This window comes from Musa acuminata, chromosome BXJ2-11 (genome assembly GCF_036884655.1).
Source record: "Musa acuminata AAA Group cultivar baxijiao chromosome BXJ2-11, Cavendish_Baxijiao_AAA, whole genome shotgun sequence".
Lineage (NCBI taxonomy): Eukaryota > Viridiplantae > Streptophyta > Magnoliopsida > Zingiberales > Musaceae > Musa > Musa acuminata.
The window spans coordinates 32,866,025-32,888,796 of record NC_088348.1 but is presented as its reverse complement, the minus strand read 5'-3'; the positions used below and the strand labels follow the sequence as shown (position 1 = coordinate 32,888,796).

General features: G+C 37.0%; 2 protein-coding genes across 6 annotated transcripts; one reads left to right on the top strand and one right to left on the bottom strand.

The window, feature by feature from the left end:
- Positions 1-360: 360 nt before the first annotated feature.
- Positions 361-810, bottom strand: LOC135627619 (phosphopantothenoylcysteine decarboxylase subunit VHS3-like). Its single transcript, XM_065133744.1, has one exon. It carries the CDS (start codon positions 808-810, stop codon positions 361-363), a length of 450 nt encoding a protein of 149 aa, XP_064989816.1.
- A 3,541-nt stretch (positions 811-4,351) lies between these two features.
- LOC135626980 (phytyl ester synthase 1, chloroplastic-like) lies at positions 4,352-22,291 on the top strand. 5 transcript variants are annotated; one of them, XM_065132859.1, is made up of 14 exons: positions 4,352-4,795; positions 4,947-4,998; positions 5,249-5,304; positions 7,519-7,677; positions 7,775-7,879; positions 10,314-10,352; positions 10,466-10,572; positions 13,150-13,289; positions 13,809-13,917; positions 14,333-14,463; positions 14,550-14,919; positions 16,463-16,576; positions 21,465-21,550; positions 21,682-22,291. In XM_065132859.1, exons 1-14 carry the CDS (start codon positions 4,426-4,428, stop codon positions 21,977-21,979), a joined length of 2,136 nt encoding a protein of 711 aa, XP_064988931.1. In that variant the 5' UTR covers positions 4,352-4,425; the 3' UTR covers positions 21,980-22,291. The 5 variants fall into 5 exon arrangements, with proteins under 5 accessions (XP_064988931.1, XP_064988932.1, XP_064988934.1 ...); XM_065132860.1 differs by having other exon boundaries at positions 4,353-4,795; positions 13,150-13,271; XM_065132863.1 differs by having other exon boundaries at positions 4,708-4,795; positions 7,530-7,677.
- The last annotated feature ends 481 nt before the right edge of the window (positions 22,292-22,772 follow it).

Here is a 22,772-nt window from a genome sequence, read left to right as displayed (position 1 = left end):
GAAATTCTAATTATATATATTAATTAGGTTCTAAAATAGTACGTTGACTGGGTTTGGTTGGTCATCGTTTTGGTGATGGAAGTATTGGTGTTGGAATGTTGTAATCTGCTTGCTGCTGGTCCAAAGACAAGAAGAAGGCAATGAAGGTTAGGTCAAGTCCCATGTCAACTGGTCCTCAAAAAGATATTTATTGGTACATCTGAGCACTTCAAAGAACAAAAGAAAAATAATTATTAGATGCTTTATTTTTAAGTCATTTAATTTCCACAGAAACCTATCAATACATGAAGAAGAGAAGAGAAGAGAAGAGAGAAGAGAGAGAGAGAGAGAGAGAGAGAGAGAGAGAGAGAGCCCGTTTCTCTAAGGATATCCCGAAGCCAAGCAAGTCTCCCAGAATAGCCTGTTCTCTTCTCCGGGATCCACCACCCGTTCCTCCTCCTCCTCCGCCCCCGATGATGACCGCGTTAACGTACTGCAGTCCTCCGCAGGAGCTCCGTCATCACCGTCACCTTCTTCGTCTTGGGCTTCTTCTTCACGGCCGCCGTCGTGATCGGTCGACTCACCTTCCGAGAAGCATGAGCTGGCGCGAGCAGCGTCGTCGTCGTCGATGCAGCAGCAGGACTCCATGTCATCGTCGTCGTCGTCGTCCTCCGCGACGGGATCGGAAGCCGCCTCGGAGTCTCCTGAGGTCTCCATGGGAGGTGCGGATGTGGTGGCACCAGCAGAGCCTCCCGAGGTGCAACTATATACCGGGAAGAGGCGAGAGGAGAGAAGGTGGCTGTGGCTGAGCTGGAACGCTGTTGCTATCATCCACTGTGACAGATCACTCTTTTCCTGAACAACATATATATACTCTTACCTTTTTATTTTGATCTGATCTGAATAGATGTAACTATCTTTCTTTTATTATCATTTTTTTGAATTATTAGCAAGAGATAGAAAAAAGAAAAAGGAAAAAAAACAAATCAAAATACTGAATGAAATGATTGCTGAGGTGGAGGAATGGTGGGGTGGCCCACCACACGCACCGAGGACGAACGGTGCTCCGTCCGTGGAAGAGGCGATCCCACGAGACGTCAAACGTGGTCGGGCGGTGGTGTGCGTTCGACACCATTTCTCCACATGCCTTTGCCTTATGATGTCACCATTATTAGTATTATATCTTCTGTTCATTGGCCCGTTCGAGTTGACTTCCACGCTAGTGGACAGGCCCTTCTAGAAGAAAACGACGTGGCATTGTAACACGTGCACGCCCATCTCCTCCCCTTCTCGAAAGAAAGGAGACAAAAGATGTCGATACAACCTTTTACATCCTCTAAACTCCATTGATTGACTTATAGTAGTGGGTATACTTTTGTTAAGTTAGAATTGAGTGCATATTAATTTGGATCGAGATAATATTTCAAACGATAAAAGAGTATTTGAAATCATTGGGTTATGCTAATGTTAGAGTTATATGATTATTATTATTATTATTATTATTATTTTTACAAAGGATAAGTAAAGAATGAGAGATTCCAAATAAGATTTTTACGTTATCTTGTCAGTTAAATATGATTTAGATTGATTTATAAGGGATATATTATCGGTTAATCATCCGACACATCATCGTTGTCATGTGTGCTAAAAGGTGAATAGAAACGTTCTTATTATTTATGATCATAAAAATAATCATAAACTTTCTACTTATCATTTATGATAAGAAAGAAAACTACGAGCTTTATTCTTACCATTTATGGTAAAAAACATAATTGTAAGCTTCTTTTTGCCCTTTACGATTAGACATAAAAGCTTGTCGTTAACATAAAGAAAGATGATTTCGTTTAACTATTCATGTCTGTACTAATATATCTCGGGTTACTAACTTGATTGTCGGATGAACTAGTCAAGAAATCTCTTTTGACCTTGCTTTTCGTACAAATGTGATGCCTAAGAAGTTTAATGTTTCCTCTCGAGAATACCTCGAACAACCCTATGTATACAGGTCTAGATTACATCAATCTAATTAAGACGTCAACGACATTTTTTTCTAATACTTTTGTTAAATAAGATATAAGCTCAGTAAATTAACGGATAGATTATCTCATCAAATTGATTCATAAATAAATTAATTAGTCAGTTATCTCATTATATCATATCATGAGAATACTTCAAACAACCCTACGTATATAGGTTCGGACTACATCGAGCTAATTAAGACGTCAACGATATTTTTTTCTAAGTACTTTTGTTAAATTAGACATAAGCTCAGTAAATTAACGGATCGATTATCTTATCAAATTGATTCATAAATAAATTAATTAGTCAGTTATCTCATTATATCATATCATGAGAATACTTCAAACAACCCTACGTATATAGGTTCGGACTACATCGACCTAATTAAGACGTCAACGATATTTTTTTCTAAGTACTTTTGTTAAATTAGACATAAGCTCAATAAATTAACGGATCGATTATCTCATCAAATTGATTCGTAAATAAATAAATTAGTCAGTTATCTTATTATGTCATATCATGATAATATATTATATATCGATGATAATTTAAATTGACATATAAGATGATGATGAAATTTTTTTTAAATATTTTGAATATCAGATTTAATAAAATAAAATAGATAAATTATTCTATACCTTAATTATGTTAGGACAGTGTTGCCATTGAGTCGATTGATCGAAATAATTTTTTTCGGATTTTGCTCGTTAGCAATAGAATACTTTTTGTGGATCGATCTTCGGTTTCAGACATGGAAATCACACTTGTTCTTGCCCACGGAAAATGCAATCTCGTAGCGAAGCTCTCCACAAGAAACAGCGACGTTGATGTTTCCACCTTCCTACCCCCTTCCCCTCTCCTCTCAATTAATTGCAGCAATCTTTCTTGTACGTGCAAGCTATCTATCGTCCATGCATCACTCCATTGCTAATTTCGATCGGAATGCATCTTTGCACCTTCTCACCTCACTCGTGCATGGGTTTTACAGTAATCGTGTGTTTGAAGGTTCATAGAATGATATGATCTGTTTGTGTTCTCCCCCATATGATAAGAAAAGGTTGCAACGGAAGTGAGTGACAACGGAAGCTGCACCGACGAGAGACACAGCAGTGGAGTCTGCAAACAGCTTCTCGACTCAGTGTGCCACCAGAAGAGTGAGTGCATTCACAGTTGTTGTACAGTATCAATATGATGATAAGATCTCAACTGTAGTGTCTTTTGATTCAGCTTTCTGGGTGTCGAATCGAGGACTTTGGGTGTCTAAATCTTAGGAGGTTTTCAGTGTGATGTTTCAGATCACAACTAATATTGAGATATATTAATATACAAAACATTTTTATTGATAAACTAACCCTTAATTTCTAAATATTTTTCATTTTTAAAAGTAATTTTATCCTTCGAATGGTTTGTTTTTAATCAAAGAATCAAAAGAAAAAAAAAAAACTTTCATCATAAGATCGTAATGAAAGTGCCTGTAATAATAATAATAATAATAATAATAATTTCCTTTTCTTTTTGATCCACACCTGCTCACAATTGGAACTGTAAGCAAGCAAGCATCAAAGAATCTGAACACAGAAGTCGCCTCCCTCTTGCTATCTTCTTCTTCATGAGGTCTTCGTTCTCGATACGTTTCGTTCACGCTACGACGACGTGTGTCTGTGTCAACCTCCTCCCGAAGTCGAAGAAGGTAAGGCTTGCTTTGGTGCACCTCTCCTCATCTAACGATCCACAGCCACATAATCCAATCACAAAGATCAAGAAGAAACCATGCTGCTAAATACGACGATGACTTGTGGGGCTTTGAAACGAGTAGTTGGGATGAGAAAACCATGCTACAAGCTATTGGAATCCCAACTTTTCATCCTTCTAATTTGTCCTCATTTTTCTTTTTGAACACCATCCAAGTATAAACAATTCATATTATATATATATATATATATATAAATATAACTTGATAATTTTTGTAAAACTATAGTAGATGGACTTCCAAGGCGCTGACTATTTTAGTCGATGATAAAGAGTTTGATAGTTTATCGTAACATTCTGAGCTTCAATTTCGTCTTTGTTACTTATTGTTTATAAAAAAATAATTTTTTAATATATAATAATAATAAAGTGACACTCGATTTCGAAAGTTTAAATTTTATAATATAATTTTGAGATTTAAGATATATTTTATCGTTCCTAAAGGAAAAAAATGATCGGATGGATATTTAAGTGAAAAAAAATTACAAATTGATTTATTATTATGTTTGGGGCTTTTTTTTAGTCTTTCTTTCTAAACCTTTTGGTAATTATAACGGTCGGTAAATTGACCGGCTTAATTTATAGTTTGACGAATCGTGGCCATCTTTGCCAACTTTCATTTTTGGATCGCTTCCATCTTCCGTCTCGCCCGTATTCTCGTCGCCTCGTCCTTCATACATGTCCTTGTCTTCGTCCCCGTTCCCCGCGCTCCCTTCCCTGCCATTCTCGCCGTGTCGGCCTCGCCCTCCCAGACCGAGGCTTCGGCTTGCGGCGGTAAGCGAGAGTCGGGCGAGGGATGCGCCTCGCTTGGAGTCGGACCGGGCTCGGCGGTCGTTCGGTCACTCTGAACAGGTGAAGAAGGTGTCCGGTGCCGAGAATGGAGGATTGGACGTGCTTTATGATGATGGGTTCGGGGCCGTCAGCGTCAAGGACTACTTCGACGCCGCCAAGGCGATCGATAAGCCCGACGGTGGCCCTCCTCGCTGGTTCTGCCCTGTCGAATGCGGGGCGCCGATAAGGGACTCGCCTTTGCTGCTCTTCTTGCCTGGTGATCTTTAATTCTGGTTCTCGATCTTCTTTTTCTGTTTGTTTTTTGAACGGAAGTATTATTTCGTTCATGAACTTGTACAATCTCTACGAGATTGGCGATTGATTCATATCTACTAGGATACGTTTCTGACCCGACTCTTTTTGTGCAGGTACCGATGGCGTTGGAATGGGGTTGATTTTGCATCACAAATCTCTTGGAAAGTAAGATGCTTACGCAGTATGAATGAGTGGATTTATGAATTTAGCTCGTTGAGTTCTGCAAGAAATTGGGAACTAAGTCTTCGCAAGATTTTACAAATCTTTATTATTTGTCTTTTGCTGAATAACCTTCGCCATTGTTGCATTACCTCATTTTAACAACTTTTGTTTTTTTTTTTATTCAGTGAATTTTTGTTCCCAATTTCTGATTATGTTTATGATCGGTATTCTTTCCATTTTTTCTGATCTACAGGGTTTTCGAAGTAAGGTGCTTGCACATCCCGATAAATGATAGAACACCATTCGAAGGTTTGGATCATTCTTTAATCTGTGTGTTTGAGCACTTCCTTCTATTTGGCAATTCCTTCTGCTACAAATGTTTTCACTGTTCCTCTATGGATGTTTCTATTGCTAGATTATGGGATAAATTGCAATGTAATATTTCTTGGAATCAATGTAATGTATTATGGCAGGTAATTTTTTTCTTTCTATTTTTGATTCAATTAGTCTTGTAAGCTAGAGTAGATTTACAAGAAAATCTGATGAATTTACTTATACAGCTATCTAAAAAGAATTTGTTGTGCATCAACATTTTTTATTTCTTATAGTGGAGACAATAATTTATCTGGTTTTCATTTAAATTACAACTTTTTTTGTGATTTATAAGAAAAGATTAAAAACAATTAGGGAGTGTTTGTAAGAAATGTCTATCCTTATGTGGTATCAACTAAGACAAAAGCTTATATAGACATGCTTGCTTACCTTGGACAAATAGGATCTACGTTTTAAGGAAAACGATCCTTCTTCAGTAGTAATTTGTTGCTCTTTTAACATAAAGCCACAAAAGTCACCTCTAAGAATAATTACCACACCTATTGAACAAGTCGGACACCTATAATGATTAAAGATGCATAGAGACTTAGTAGCTAGCCACCTTAGGAAAACCCCTTTTAATCATTACTGCAATGGTGGATTTTTGATACAGATCAAATAGGTGATCATGGATGGGCCGCTTAGAATTCATAAGAATTATGTATGTGGTGATAAAACCCTCAATGAGAGAGGCCATGCACGATAGTTTTTCAAATATATTTATTCTGAATGAATCGTTATGCTTTTGGTGGCTCTCACAATTGTGAAGTGCCCTTGGGGACCAAGCTCATCTTGGTTACATGATGATCCCTTTGTATTTGAGATGGAGTGAGTGATAATGAAATGTTTTCCTGAGCTTCATTTTATATATGCAAGCAAAACTATCCAATTTTAAGGCAGATAAGCAAAACTATATGCACAATTGTTCCAAGTACTTTTGTACTGATTCGGTTTGGACATACACCAAGCAATCTTTTCGTTGTTGAGGACTACCTTTGACTTCTGCATATGAAATTTCAAAACTGTAATGCATTTGTTGAGGCATGGTGCCATTTGTAACTTATCGGCACATGCGATGAACTGTGTAGCAATGTTTAGACATTAACATACGATTATAGATTTTGCATGGAAATAAACTATGATCGTATGATGGTCATATGGTATTTACTGCTCATTATGGTGCAGCATGTTTGGCTCAAATTTCAGTCCAAAACTAGCATCTCATTCTCACTTGGTACTTTGAATTCATCCTTGAAGTTGGGGTATCAAAATAGATTTAGTAACCCTTTTTGAGTTGTTTTTAGTAAGTTGAGTGTTGAATTGGCATTATTACTTTCCCTATATTTGTTACTTATTCTTTTGTGGTTGTAATATAGGGTCCATCAACTTATTATTATGGTAGTACGTAATGGGGTATGTGTCATTAACCAAGAAAGTTTTTTCTACTCCCATTTAAAAGTACAGCATAAGGATCATGTTAGAATGTTTTATTTTGTAGTAATCAACTAAACTATGCCTGTGCATGTTTTTTTTTTGTTCAATCCTAGGCATAGAAGAAGGACGTTGCAATATACAGTTGACAGACTGTATATTACTTGGTCGGATCTTGTGATCATGGATTTACACCAAATTTTGAAAAAAAAAAGATTCATGTAACTAGCCCCAGATTGTTAGTACATTATGGCTTGTTGTTCTCTCTGTTCCTAGTAGTGCTAGTGCATATGAATGAGTCAAGCAATGTCTTGTTGTCAATTGTTGTTTTTTTCAAACTCCTTCATTGCCTGGCTGTATCATCTATTGATGCCCTGGCATGAACATATATTAGCATATGAAACTTCTTAATGTTATCCTTTTTGTGCAGCCTCGGCTTGATAAAAAACTGAATTCTTAGCTTTTCTCTTACTACTAGTCAAAGTGACATTCATCCTGCCTCCAGATTTTTAAAGTGCTTCTGTTTGCATCTTGTTAACTTGTTTGTCTTATAGATGATGCTTGATTGTGGAAGACCGTTTCATATTACTTTCTCTTTCGTCTTTTGTTTTTGTGGGTGGTTTATTTTTCTTTTGGTGGATTGTGGGGTGTTTTGTATATGCTAAACTGTTAAAAAGCACAGGTCTTCCTAATCCTAATGGATCGTATTTTTGCACTAAGGACTTGTAAAGTTTGTGGAGAACTCTGTGAAGAATGAGCATGCTATGTCTCCGGATAAGCCTATATATCTTGTTGGAGATTCCTTTGGTGGATGCTTAGCTCTTGCTGTTGCAGCTCGCAATCCTAACATTGACTTAGTATTAGTGTTAGTCAATCCAGGTTTGTAGCACAAATGCTATTTGGTGGCCTTGCAAAATTTTTTAAAATAATTCTTGATTATCTAAGTTGTTACTGATGTACGCATCATTTCCTTCAGCAACATCATTTGGCAAATCTCAAGTGCAGCCTTTAATCCCTATCCTGGAGGCTCTACCTAGCAACCTTCATGTTACTGTTCCTTACCTTCTTAGCTTTATCATGGGTTTGTGTCTTTATCACATTCTCGTTTTTTGCTTCATATAATAGATAATAGATTTACACTTTCTGATCAGGAGTGATCTTTGTTAAACTTCGGTCAAAGGAATGAGATGCTATGGAGTTGAGTGAATTAGCTCCTGCAAATTTAGTAACTAAGCTATGATAGTATGGTGCATATAATATCAGATTAGATGACATGAGTACTTTGTGATAGGGTTCTCAATTTCGATGTGTACCGCCCGGTATGGGCGATATGTATCGGTCCGAGAGGATATTGGTACACAGACCATCCTCTACCGGGCAGTACCAGTGTTTTGACCGGTATCGAGGCGTATCGACCGGTACCGCCCTGGATTTCGATCGTTACTGAGGCATACCGATCAGTACGCCCTAGTGTGATAGGTGAAGATATTTTTAAGGTTTTAGGGTGTATCATCGGTACGCCCTAGCGTACCAATGGTATATACCGGTACGTATCGTACTGAGATACGGACCGGTATTCAAAACCCTACTTTGTGATATGTTTTTCTTCTAATTCAACATCAGAAAATTATGCAAGTAGTGTGCTGATATGGTCATCAACCGAGTATTCTTGATCAAGTCATTCCACCAGCTGTCCTAGTCCAATTTATGATTTTTTTGTGATTGATAGGATCTTGAGATTACCATTTGTTGAATATAAAGTGAGAAATGTTTAGAGAAGCAAAAGAGGATCTGGTACAATTTGTTACTGATATACATATGACAAACAACCAACATAGCTATCTTAGCTAAGTTACCATTCAGGAAATAAAATAAATTCTCCATGTGGCCATAAAGCATCAAAAGCACGTTGACAAATGGTGGAGCTTTGAAACGAGGCATGATACATCCCTGCACATCTGCGGCTAGGCGATTGGGAAATGATATGATCTAAAGATGGACAACCAACCATCCTTTTCTTACTAGGATCTCACGAGATTGAATGTGGTTGTTGAGTTCCATTCACATTAAAATTTAACTTTTGGAGGTATCATGCAAAGGTTTGGGTGGTGCTGGGTGGATTCAAGTCAGGCACACTTGTGGAAGTGCCAAAGAGCTCTAGCAATCTTAAGGATTGGTAAAAAGATGAAAAATATAGGAATGATGAGTAATGTTTTTTCATAAGACAGAATTCAGTTCATCCAAGAGGCTTTGCTACATATTTGCATATTAAAGAATGAAAATTGCTAATATTTCATCCAGAAGCTTTTGGAATCTAGTGCAATTGTGATGTCCCCTTTAGTTCCATAGGAAGTAAGTGAGTAGTGATCCTTTATATTGGGTATTTAAGAAATAACACACTAAAAGAGAAGGTATCACTCAGATGAGAATATTGAGATGGATGTATACATATAACGAGGATAAACCTTGCAAAATACATATAAAATGGTTTTGGACTTGTCAAAGCAGATTCATTAACTAGGGTTACGGTGTTGCCTACACCAATAATTTCATTTGGTTGCCTGGATATCATGCACATTATGTGAGTTATGTCAATACTAAGGCATGTGTCAATGTGCCAATGGAACTGAACACATAGAAGAAAAAGAAGTGATGCAGGTAGTTGAAAGCTTCTCTCCTGTGATATTCTCTTTCCTTTTCACTAGAGTCTGAACCTGAACCTGAAAAGAATAGGGGCAAGTGGAGTCCTAGGCAAGTATAAATTAATTTGGTCAGAATTAGACTTGGATCCAAATCATGCACAACATGTGAATTATGTCAATACTAAGGCATGTGGCAATGTGGCAATGGAACTGAACACAAAAGTAGAAAAAGACATGATGGAGGCAGTTGAAAACTTCTCTCCTGTGATATTCTCTTTTCTTTTCACTAGTCTGAACCTGAACCTGAAAAGAATAGGGGCAAGTGGAATCCGAGGCAAGAATAAATCAATTTGGTCTGAATTAGACATGGATCCAAATCAGCCAGTATAACTTAAACATAAACCAGTTCAATACCCCAGTTATGGAACTTGTTCTTTCATTGAATGAGAATTTTTGGCCAGAGCATCAATTCTTGCCTTCAAATATGATTGAGGTAAGTTAGCTAAGATGTAATGTGAGAAATGGTAGAGGAAGATTTAAATAACGTATTGGTCCTTTGTTTGAACAGTGACATTGTACTCTTTGATAGAGTTCCATCATAGAAAAGGGTCCATTTGTCTCTTCGGAGACATCCGATAGAATTGGAAAAGGGTCCATATGTGGCTGATGCCATAAGCAGGGATGCAGATCTTCTTGTTGTATCATTCCTTTCAACAAAATTTGGATGTCATAAAAGACGCTTGCATGTTTTCTTATTGTACTAGTCAGGGTTCGTCTTTTTGGTTACCGGACCCGTCTTGGAGATTTGTCAGTACGGTACATACCTGTTTGTATAGCTGTACCAACACATGGAATTCTGGGGCGTGCCAACAGGGACTTGGGTGAGCCATGTCTCAGTGGCGAGCCGGATTGGTACGTACCACCCGTATCATATTGACTAAGGCGGTACAGCAAACCTTGGTACTAGTTACCTTATTCTCTCTGGAAGCAGTATTCCACTAACTGTTTTGGCTCATTGGCAATAGGTGATCCTGTAAAAATGGCAATGGCGAGTGTGGAAGATAACCTTCCTATACTGCGAACATTTGAAGAATTGTCAAACAGTCTCACTTCATTATTGCCTTTGCTTTCGGTAAGACTACTCAATTAATTCTCATCTATTTGCTACCTCTATCTAGTTCAGAATTTATGGAAGGATATCAGTAATCACTGTGTTTTACACAATGCTTTATTAATGCAATTATAGAAGGACAATGCATTGTGATGTGTTCCTGCCATGCAAAAGCTTTAAGGACAATCCAATGCAATTACACAATGCTTTGTTTTTCAATAAGTGCTATTTCTTCTTCATGCGTAGGCTTTAAAGAAAATCTCATTTCTGAATTTGAAGTCTTACAAGGTCTACGTTATTGCGTTCATATGCACTTTGTTTCAGGAGGGCAGTTGAGCTCAGCATGTTCACTAATGAGATCCTTTCTGCCAGTCTTGATTTGTCAACACATATTTTTACCTGTATCTCTACTGCTTTTAAATTCTTGTGTAGGTTTTGTTGATCCATTGCGACACTCTCACTTAATGACTAATTCTGTTTGGCATCTTTTTTCTGGGAAGTTTCTGCTAAGTATCTTCTTTCTATAGCTGCATCAGCTTCTATGTGTGGCATGTGCTCGAGAGAGAAGAATGGGAAGGTTTTCCATGCTTCAATCTCTTATAGTAATAAATGCGGATCCTCCAAACTTGGACGTGCCCTTTTATGTCCTCATGGCAGCTGAAGTCTCAAATCGGACACTCAACAATGACTACCAGGGAAACAACTGATGTAATGACATGTAGTGACCCTTCATCAAAAAGTGATGCATTGACTTGGGCCATTGAGTCAAGGCAAAGTAACTGAACAGTGACCAAGCTCATCTTTTTAAATTAGCCTATGTCCAGCCTGTTAAACCGAGAAGATACACCAAATTCAATTTGAGCTCAAAACTGGGTCCTATTGACAACTCAATTTTCCAATAGGGCTTGGCAGAAGTCAACTTGACCACTAGTGTTCCACAAAATCTCAACTCCAACCCTGTCCATGTACCTGATGGTTCATTTATATTGGTCAGATGCAGGTCAGTTTTGGCTGATCCAACAGGCTTGGGACAGGATTGACTGGAGCTTATGGTGTCACACTACCACACCTCACATGTGTGCAAATGTAATCAATAACCAAGAAACTATCACATTAGCTCATTATTCAACAGCAAGATTTTGTTTCTGACTATTTGGGATAAGGGGCATGCATCATTTCATCATCATTGAGAAGAACAAATCAGCTTAGTCAGCCCTATTCATAAGATACAGCACTATTACTCTGTCAAGGTTATGAACCCGTTATCTAATGATTTTTCATCATCATTAAGAAAAGTAAACAAGCCCCTCATTTTTATAAGACACAGGGCTATTATTGCATCAAGGCTTAAGCCCAAATCTTTCATTAACTGAAAAGGTAAGCATCTGTCAGTTACTCTATCATCTACAGTGATCAGCTTTAGATGGACATTGCATTCAATTTCTTTCTTGCATATGTATATTTTGAATCAGGGAAATAAAAAAACTCAAACACGACAAATTACCTTGATTTGTTGTTGAGTGGCTGGGACCAAATCCTGAGCCAGCTTTGTTATCTTTAAGAGTTGACTGGTCTGTTATCTTTTGTGTTTGTGCACCTGTATATGGGTGCTTTTTTCTAGTCATGCTTTTTTAACAAAAATAGGTATGGACCACAAATGAATTAACTCCTTAAGCTTACAAAAAGAGCACCCTAAATTCTGTAGTTGATATTAATTCATTTTGGAAAATTAATCTCAAATATCTTTAAGCCAGCTGATCAATATTTTAATTGTTAACTTTCTCTTTTGGTCATACAAGTATGGGTCAGGTGGATGCCTGTTTGAATAATGGACACCAGATCTAACAGATTGACTTCCAGCTGTTTTATTATTATATTTGAATCCAGTGTTATCAGAAATATCTTTTATTGACTGTATGTTACAAGGAAAGTGCAAAATGAAATAGCAATCTCATGATTTTTTGAAATCTAAACTTTCATTTCAAGTGCGTGCCTCTATTATTTTGTGCAGTTGAACCACGAAAACAGTCTTTTAGGTTCTAGCCTTCTAGGATTATCTAACATATATAAGATAGAATGAAATCAATGAATAATGTTTAGAATATTTAGTAGTTTATAGCTAGATAGATCAGACAAGATTAGTGCGTAACTATTTATATTTTCAAATTTTCAATTTGATTTGCTGTTTTGATTAATTGTTTTAACTTTTAAGTGATTTGAATTACTGCATAATGAATTGTGTTAATTGTAAATTCTTCTTTTTTCTGTAAACTTTAGAAAACCCTGTTTTCCAAAATGTTTTATTTGTTGGATTAATAAAGTTAATGTATGAACATTCTTTCTTAAGGCTATAGAGAAAAGTTTTCCAGATATACTAGGATGTACTGTTTAGCTATTAAGGGAAGTATATTTGACATGCATTTTATCTTATAATGCTACATGCTTGTCCTTTTACTCTTGCCCTCTCTTGTATAACATAAGAATTGATGACCTTCAGTGAATAGTAATTATAGGTGTATCATCAAAGTCTGGACCCCACAGAGGGTTAATTGGCAAAGATTGTTTATACCATGATACATGATTTATACAATATAACAGGATTTGGCAGATATCATACCCCGGGACACTCTTCTGTGGAAACTCAATCTGCTAAAGTCAGGTGCTGCTTATGTGAATTCTCGGCTGCATGCTGTAAAGGCTGAAGTACTAGTTCTTTCTAGGTACTTTTCACCATATAGGTGTGAATCTATGGCATGATTATTAGTGTATATGCAAAGGATGAATTCTTTTACTTATTTTTTGCAGTTTCTTGACATACTCTTTTTTCTAGTTTGATATTATATTTAAATAGGAGATGCATTGAGGATCATGTTAGGTCACAAAATTTTTACTTTCTCTTGTTGTTGTGTCTATTCTTGCATATTTGCATAATTCATATATCTTGGAGACATGTAAAAATGCTGCCAACTTTACCAACTTTTCAAGAGAAAAATTAGGTTTGATGCGTTGCTTTTTGGTTGACTTATGGACCTTCAATATATACACATTTGATTTGCTTTCAGGGTATTTTTGGAAATAAACTTTTAAGACTAACATATTTAGATACTTCAAAGAAGCTATCCAACATGTATACATGTACAAAGAAGCTTTCCATATCTTGATTCTTTTGTGTATTACTTCCTGTTTGCTGTCCAGTATGACTACTGGTTCGATTCAGAATGTAGATATATAACTTGTAGCTGTGAAAAATGTATTAGTGGCAAGGATAACCTGCTACCAAGTGGAGATGAAGCAGACCGACTTTGGGCTTCACTAAAGAATTGCAAAGTTAGATATTTCAAGGACAGTGGTCATACCTTACTACTGGTAAGTTGCCATTACTGATCAAGGGACAACCTATGTTCTCTAATCCTTGAACATTCTGTTTCTTTATAGCTTACTTTTGTTTGTGAATTTGTGATTGCATTGTGTTTCTGGTTTCATTGAGGGCTTTGTGCCCAATGCACTTGGGTGGTAAAAAATCAATGCTAGACAACAAGTTCTGGGTTTATTGAAATAATTTAGCTCTGTGATGTGCTAAATTTTCATTGTTTCTATTAAAAACCAGTTTATACTTGAACATGAAAGCTGAATAAAACCTTAGATGTTAGAACTACTGTCTTTGTTTATAGTAGAGCAGCCTTGCTTTTTGAATTGTGAAATAGTTGGTAATTAAAATACCAGAGCCTAACCAATTGGCTGGATAGGAAACACTAAATACTCACTTTTCATACTTTTTCAGGAAGATGGCATTAATCTGTTGACTATTCTTAAAGGCACTATCACATACCGTCGGTCAAGACGACATGATAATGTAACAGATTACCTTCCTCCATCTGTCAGTGATTTCAAAACAATTCATCAAAGTGATAGGTAGCTTGTCTGTAATTCTATTTTACAAATCATGTTTGATGATCAACATTTCTTACTGAATCACATCTAACACTTAATAACTACAGGTGGTTTAAAGTTGCAACAAGTCCAGTCATCTTCTCTACCCTGAAAGATGGAAGGGTTGTGAGGAATCTTGCTGGGGTTCCTGATAAAGGTCCTGTATTATTAGTGGGTAACCATATGCTGATTGGGCTCGAACTTCGTCCCATTTATGAAGAGTTTTTGAGGGAGAAAAAAGTTATCATACGTGGCATGGGACACCCAGTTTTGTTCTCGAAAGCAACTGAAACCTCACGGAAAGAGATTTCTACCATTGATACCATGAGCATCTATGGTGCATTGCCTGTGACTCCTTCGAACATGTATAGGCTGTTTTCAAGAGGATCATTTGTACTCCTTTATCCAGGAGGTGCTCGTGAGGCCTTGCATCGTAAGGTAGCTACACTAAAATTTCTTTTACCTGTTTTTAAAGAATCCTATTCATCATGCGAGCTTTCTATTTACACTAAAAGTTCTAATTCACTTAAACATGGAGACGAACTTGCTTATTTTATGGTAATTCATGTTATATTGATGGTCCATAGAGGTTCTTTATCATTTTCATTCACAATTATGTATTCTGGATTTCTAAGTGAGTGAATTTATGGGATCTAAATGAAGTGAAGCCATACAATTAGGTTGAGATATTCACGACATGTCAGAAATAATATATTAATAACTGAACTGCTTCCAGCCACAAGTTTGCCGAACAAGCTCACCACGCTGCATACATGCCTAAAGTACAAGCAGCAATGGGAGAGAGGTGATGGAGAGTGGGAGACAAGGAAGAGAAAGGTGGAGATGGGGGAGAGGGAAGCAGAGAAGTGTTGATACAGCTCATACCCCATTAGAAAGAGCTTTTCCCTTTTTTGCAGGAATACATGGTCTACAAGAGTATATGAGACATCAAGGCTTGTTGCATTATAAGATATAATAATACCTCTTGCTTGTTGGAGCAAGTCATCTATAGCACATCAGCTTAACTTTTGATTGTTAGAACTCGATACAACATTTTAACCAGTCAAAACTTGTTACTTGGACTTCCTATGGAGAGAGAATGAAAATTACTGATGTTAATACATTGGTTGAATTGTGCCTCCAAAGGCGTGTGTGGTTTCAAGAAACCAGGACTTGAAAGTTAGGAAGTGTGACACTTGTCTTTGGTCCAAAAAAATTGATTGAGGAATTGAGAAGCTCAACTTCCAAATGGAGAAAAAAAGGCAGTTGATTTTAGTGCTTTGGTAAGTGAATAAAATTTTAAATTCAAATTCCTTTTCTAGAAATTCAAAGCCACTTTTAGTTGTAATAAAAGAGAGCTACTTTTAATTATCACTAAATGCCAATCAAACGAAACAATTATGAGAAAGTATAATATTGCTTCACCTCACTTTCTAGTTCCTACCACTATTAGAACTTGTAGTGAGCATGGTTCGTCTTACCTGTCCGTACAGATGTAATGACACATGGTGTGGTGGAGCATATTGACGTACCAATATCTACCACCCATACTGTTTTTGTATCAAACCGGTGTGTACCGCCCATACTCTGTAGTATGCTACAGTATGACGAACTTTGGTAGTGAGTTCCCACTCTAACTACCATTTACAGTTAAATATGCCCAACTGTGTGAATTATCATTTTGTCTTCTCGATGAGGATTCATCAATGAGTAGCCTGCTTAATACATCATGATTAGAGTCCTAAACAGTATTTCCATCCTACAACCTTTTAACGAAGTTTTATTTTACAGTAGCCTAAGAAAGAACAGCAAACACCAATGGGGCTTCAAGTACTTACAAGTTACAACATTCTTGTAGTCTACTATAAAAAAAAGTTCTATTAGAATATACTTCTGAATTCTAACATTTATACTCTCAATAGATGCTACCATTGGCTGATAATTTTCATTAACATTTGAGTTGATGCATGGATGCCTACAGGGTGAAGAACATAAGTTATTTTGGCCAAAGAATCCTGAATTTGTTAGAATGGCTGCTCGCTTTGGGGCCACAATTGTGCCATTTGGGGTTGTTGGAGAGGATGACATAGTGGAGGTAACCTGTTGACTTTGTTGTTTCAGCAAAACTAGTTTATTAATTATGTGTAGGCTATTATCTTCTTTAATATCATAATCTTTGTCACTTTTGTCATCTTAATTATGCATATGTGAGGTGCTGCTTCTTTTAAATGTAATATGGAGCAAATGGTTATGCTGGTCTGAATTGCCTGCTTCATATCGACTGATTTTCTTGCTATAGATTAACAGAAGACATTGAGATGACTGTACAAATAACCAATATGAGATTACTGACTTCCTCATAAACAATAAACTTTATGAGAGTGCTTGTCCCCACCAAGAAAAGGATGTGAGTGCTTCATTTCTATAGCTTCATTACACGGAGTATGTTTACCAGGTCAGGCAATTTAGTGGTTCATCAAGGGAAAGATTCTGAAACCAACAATGACAAAACTTGGTTCCAACTTTTTTGTGGTTAAATGGTTGGAAAAAAATCCGGGGTCTCTAATAATTGGGACATTTTACTTTTTGTTGTTTGTTGACTGCATGATCTTTTCCGCCTTGAGGATCTACTAAAGTCCATAATGTTCATTAAGGACCATCACTTCCTACGCTTGAGATGGACTATAGCATGGTAGATGGAGAATAGAAAGGGATGTCCATAACTTCATATCACAGAACATGGGAAATAATATGATGTTAGCTGTCTACTATATTTTTATTGAGAAGAGGAAGCATTCAAACTTTAAGTTGTGACCTTTCCTTATAGGCTTTTAATCAAAAAATTTTGGCTGTTTTTATTTCTTTTCTACCTTTTTCACATTTATGAATCTTTACAATCAATAAAAAGAACTAAAAGCAAGAGTAATGATATGAATAACAGACCTGGCTAACAAGATCTTTTCTATTTACTTGAGAGAATTGGTTTTGCCATGATAGAAAACCACAAGAGGCATTTTAAAGGTTTTAGCAGCTAAGTTATCTTCCTATCATTCTTTTTTATTACCAAGTCAAATGAAAAACTTGTCTGACAATCTTGGTATGACTAGTAATGAAACTAGACTTTCTTATAATTGTATGTATTTAGTGTACAATATTTGGGATTCTAAATTCATGCTCAGACAGACAGAGGTGTTGCTTCATGCACTGAGCTGCTCTTTTATGTGGAATTTTTAAACCAAGAATCCATGCTTTATATAAAGAAAGTGCCTTATGGTATAGCTGTGCAGGTTCCTCTTGCATATCAAGGAATGCAATTGTGTATCAGACCCATACCCATCTCCGATTGAACTGGTATGAGTCTAGTCCATGCCAGTGTACCAACACATGTTATGTTGGCATGTATTACGGTGCCATATTGTTGGTTTTGGGGTAGGGAAGGAAGAGGGAAGAAGAACAAGGTGGAGATGTAGGAGAAGAGGAGGTGGTGAAGGAGATGGGGGAGGAGAAAAAAGATGTATCAATCTGACAATGATGTGTGGCAGGCCTACATTGAGGTGGGCGGTTCCCAAGAAGTCACACATTTGTGAAAGATGAGAATAGATTCTGAAAACCCTAAGAATGGGGATTAAAAAAAAGACAATAGTGTTGGTCTCTGTTGTCATGGGGTGTTGCTGCAGCTCCACTATACCACAGCCGCAGTCATGCAGTGCAGGTGCTCATGCAATAACGATAACCCTTATTCATGTATTGCCAGTGTATTTTGGTTTGTTTTTGCATTAGGCAGCTTGTACAGGTTTGCATTAGTCTTGGCAATCCCATTTTGCTTTGGTGTATAGCTTGTAAATCTTGAATATGGAGCAAGCTGAGCAGTCGTCACATGATGCCGAAACCAGCCAAAATCCCTAAAAAATGCCTCCACATGAGGCCCTGATTATATGTTTGAGAAGAACCCTGTGTAACATACCAGGAGATGAGACCTTGATTATATGTTTGAGAGGTGACACAACACCTTTCGTGAGCTTGTTTTCTATTTGATGAAAGTGCTAATTGAACATTGGGCCTATGTCTACCTTTGAAGCCCTTTGTGTGCGTATAAAATCTAGTGTCTTTATATTACTTGTGGTCTCAGTTTTCTCATCTTTTTTGGGTGATGGAAAGATCTTACCTTGCATTCATCATTTTAATTATTTTTTTTTCTTCCATTTTCTGTATAGGTCCTTCTTGGACTATACAAGGTTAAGATCTAGGTTGACCCTTGTGAGTTGTGAGCAATTGTCACACGAGTGTCATATGACTTAGCAATCCTAGCTAAGTACATGATGGTGTCCTTGTTCATGTGTGGACTACTAAATACTGGTTGGTATGAACTATCCGGCTGATTTTAAGTGCATCTATTGAGTCACTGGATTGCCCAAAATGCTGGGTATTATGTATGCCACTCTGTACAAGGTCTATAGGTCTTCGACTTGAGTTCATATGTCAAGCCTATTAGTCCATTTGGCTTGTAGGTGAGGATGTCAGAGTCCTAATATGCTTAGGAATTTAGAACAAGTTTTTATAAAGTTGAGCAAAGAAAAAGATAAAATATAGTCTTTATTTTAGCCAAGAATTATCATGCCTCTTGATATAACAATGACAGCAAAATAATTGCGACCTATGTTCATCAGCATATATGGGTCAGCACCGTACAATAAGCATGGCACAGAGCAATCACCCATTCTTTCTAGCAACATTAGATCCTAGAAAAGCTATTAATTCTATTTCTGAGGATAGAGATTCATAGAAGCACTGTATTATATTGATTAGTCATATCTCTTAAATTTGAATTAATGCTTCAACCAGTTCTTGTAATAAGCTTGTCATTTATCTTGACTAAAGGCTGATCTTGTTGCACAATATAAATGTAAACAGAAAAAGTTGTCTTACATGCCTATAAGGCTATAACGGATGGCAAATTAAAACAAGTCAGGTTAAATGTGCCTTTACATCAGTTCTGCAATATAAAGGGCGTGTTGGACAAATTGTTCTGTCAGGTTGGCAAGTCATGTCCATCATGCAACCAGATGAGTTTTTCCATCAATATGGCAGAAAATTTTCATTGCGACTTAATCATGATACAAATTGGTTTAGTCATTATTGACCTAATTACAATTTGCACCAAAGTTTAAGAAATAGTGACATGGTATCCTGTATTTAAATATTTATTTATTTAAATAGTGACCTAATTATCTTTCTGGCTTCTTAGTCCTGATGAGCATATACCAGTGAGGTCACTTATCTATCACTGAGATCTCTTACCATTAATCCTGAGCAGCATAAAAACATCTTAGACTTTGAGATCATGGAGAACTGCCTTGGAGCTTCACTTTTCATGTGAGATAATAGATTAACTGGTTACAACCTTAGATCAATGGATTGCCGAACCCATTCCGGTCCCTAGTAGAACTGTCGTGGGTCCAATATGTATTGATACGCTGGCATACTGACCAGCACCGAGGAACGAGGAGGAGGGTAAGGAGAAGGATAAGAAAAAAAGGAGGAGAAGGAGACTTAAATAGGAGGAAGAGGATAAGGAAGAGGCAAGGGAAGAAAAGTATTGGATGAGTTGGTGGTGATGGGCAGATGGGCTGGCGACAACGAGTGCCATGAGTAGTAGGATGCAAGGCAAAATTTTCTTTCCAATTGAGAGAGGGGTATTCAAGACCATAAATATCATTAAGTGCTCGCCTAGGTGCCCAGATGAGGTGAGGCAAGGCCCGAGCACCTCTGATCCAACCGAGGAGGGCAATTCTAAGTTTGCTACTGAGCCTAGGTGTTGGGCGCATCGATCATGCGCTCGAACCTGGTCGCAACCTGAGTTGAACCCAATTCAATTGAATGGGTTAAATGTTGTAAATACCGCCTCACATTGGAAAACCCTAGGCATTCAACCCCATTGCATGGAAGTTGGCTGATGGAAGATTGAGCAACCCTCTTGTGTGCAAGCCAGTTGGCAAGCAAAGATCGACATTCTCCTAGCATGGCGGTGCCTTCCCTCTCGTAGGCCATAATGGCAGTACCTCCTCTCCTCTCTTAGCTCTCCCTAATTATATATTTTTTATGAATTTTATTTTAATGATTATCTTTCTCCTTAATTATAATTTATATTTTTTATATTGGTGAGCGCCTTTCTTCATTCACGCGAGCACTTGGGGCCTTAGGCATTTCGAAACTTGATGTCTTTTAGTGCCTAGCCTTTGATAACACTATTAAACTCTAACCCTAAATTAAACAAATAATAATAATTCTAGACCAGGCTTACTATTCGGTTTATGTAGGTTACCAAGCGGTGATCTACTAACTAGACCGTAGTGTTTGAAATCCTTGGCTCACATCGGCAATTCAGCCTTAGACCAATTAGTTTGGGCTTGTATATATCGGTTTGGGTGGTATTTGGAACCATGGTCATAAAAACTGCTTCATGAGTTTGATCAATAGAAAAAATAAATTGGCCCAATAATCTTCTGGCCATTGTAGCATTTAATTTCTTTCTTTTAACACTCTTAACTTTTTCCTATGACAGAGGAAGTAATTTGCCTACCTTCGTCTTGTGTTGCTTCACAAGGTATGATGGACCTTGCTTAAGCAAAATGGTTATTGGCTAACTAATGTTCTGTTGGCTATTAACTTACTAGAATTATCTTTAAAATTTCCTAGTAATTCTAGAAACCTCCTTCAAGTTTTGATTATGATATAGTGGTTTTCATATGTTATTGTGGAAAATATGTGCTATTTTTGGATAGGGGGTTCAACATTTCATATCAGCAACCATTCTTAATCTAGTTTTCTTTATTGGGATTCTCTCCAGACTACTCTTTGCTATTTCCGATTGGCAATTTTCCCTCTTTTGCCTTTGTATGCCTTGCAAACATTCTGATTTTTGTATTGTTATCATGGTTCTTCATGTGATGGTTAAATAATGACTTGCGTATTGCACTTGGTAGCTGGTTCTTGATTATGATGATCAGAAGAACATTCCATTCGTCAAAGAGTGGATAGAAGAAATGAATCAAGATGTTGGGAAGATAAGGTACATTTTCTAATTCACATAATGAGAATGTTTACATTTTGTATAGTCTTATTCTCGTGAAACATAGCCTATAGATGTGGCTGCTTATATAATAGAGAGTTTCATGCTCGGGGGGTTACTTATGCTTGTAGGGTTGGTGTTGATGACGAGATTTCAAACCAGCAATTTTATTTTCCTGGACTTCTTCCAAAATTACCTGGTCGTTTATATTATCTATTCGGAAAACCAATTGAAACACGAGGAATGGACATTCTGAAGCATAGAAAGAATGCAAATGTTCTATATCTGCAGATCAAGTCAGAGATTGAGCGCATAATCTCATACTTGAAGAGAAAAAGGGAGGAAGATCCATACAGGAACATCATACAGCGGACTCTGTATCAAGCTTCTTGGGGTTATTCCGCTGAAGTCCCCACATTTGATCCATGATAAAGATGACTTTCCTAAACCAATATGCAATACAGAGACATTTTTACTCAGATCTTCAACTGCATAGGTTACAGGGTTGCAAACTGTGTAAATCAAGAAGCATCGACCATGTTAAAAAATTTGAAGGTTTTGATCAATTATTGGAGAAGTTTGATAATAAAGCTAATTTTTCTGCCTTCATAAAACTGAAGGTTTGGAGAATTGATTTGCTATATTTCAATGATAAAAGTCTGTCCTAGAGATGTCACTATTTTGGCTACAACTATTATGAAACATTTTATTATTTTGAGTAAATTTTGGTGATTCCACTGCTGGTGACTGCTTCTGATAGCTAACTGAAGCATTAATATAGTGACAATTCAGAGTTTCAATCAGTAATTGCATTACAACAGTTTCTCATTAGTCCCAACAGGCAGTGTGGGGATATTAAGTAATAAATGACAATTGTCTGAACCAAATTTGGAGGGCCAGTGATTTGAATGAACAACAGTTAACTATTGATATTGGGAATGATCAGCAGATAATTTCTGTCTTGCAGTACATAAGTTCACATCATCGTCTTACATATAGATATGTTTCACCCAAGACTGCTGGTACAGAATAGAAACTTCTCAACTCAATTTTTTTATTATGCTGGTTGATGCCAAGTGAGGCCTTTATGTTCCTATTTGACAAGCTGCCATATATATTGGTTATTGTTATATTTTATAAACCACTTGACAGACCTCCCTACTATCACTACAACTTTTCCAAGGTTTTAGAAGGAATTGCTTAGAAAGTAGATTTTCAAATT

What these genes read in the sequence shown, in the direction of transcription:
- LOC135626980 (XM_065132859.1), top strand. Translation starts at nt 4,426, where the DNA reads ATGTCCTTGTCTTCGTCCCCGTTCCCCGCGCTCCCTTCCCTGCCATTC. An exon ending in TGATAGAACACCATTCGAAG is followed by an intron (nt 5,305 to 7,518) that starts GTTTGGATCATT and finishes TTTTGCACTAAG; the next exon opens with GACTTGTAAAGTTTGTGGAG. An exon ending in CTCAGTGGCGAGCCGGATTG is followed by an intron (nt 10,353 to 10,465) that starts GTACGTACCACC and finishes CATTGGCAATAG; the next exon opens with GTGATCCTGTAAAAATGGCA.
- LOC135627619 (XM_065133744.1), bottom strand. Translation starts at nt 810, where the DNA reads ATGATAGCAACAGCGTTCCAGCTCAGCCACAGCCACCTTCTCTCCTCT.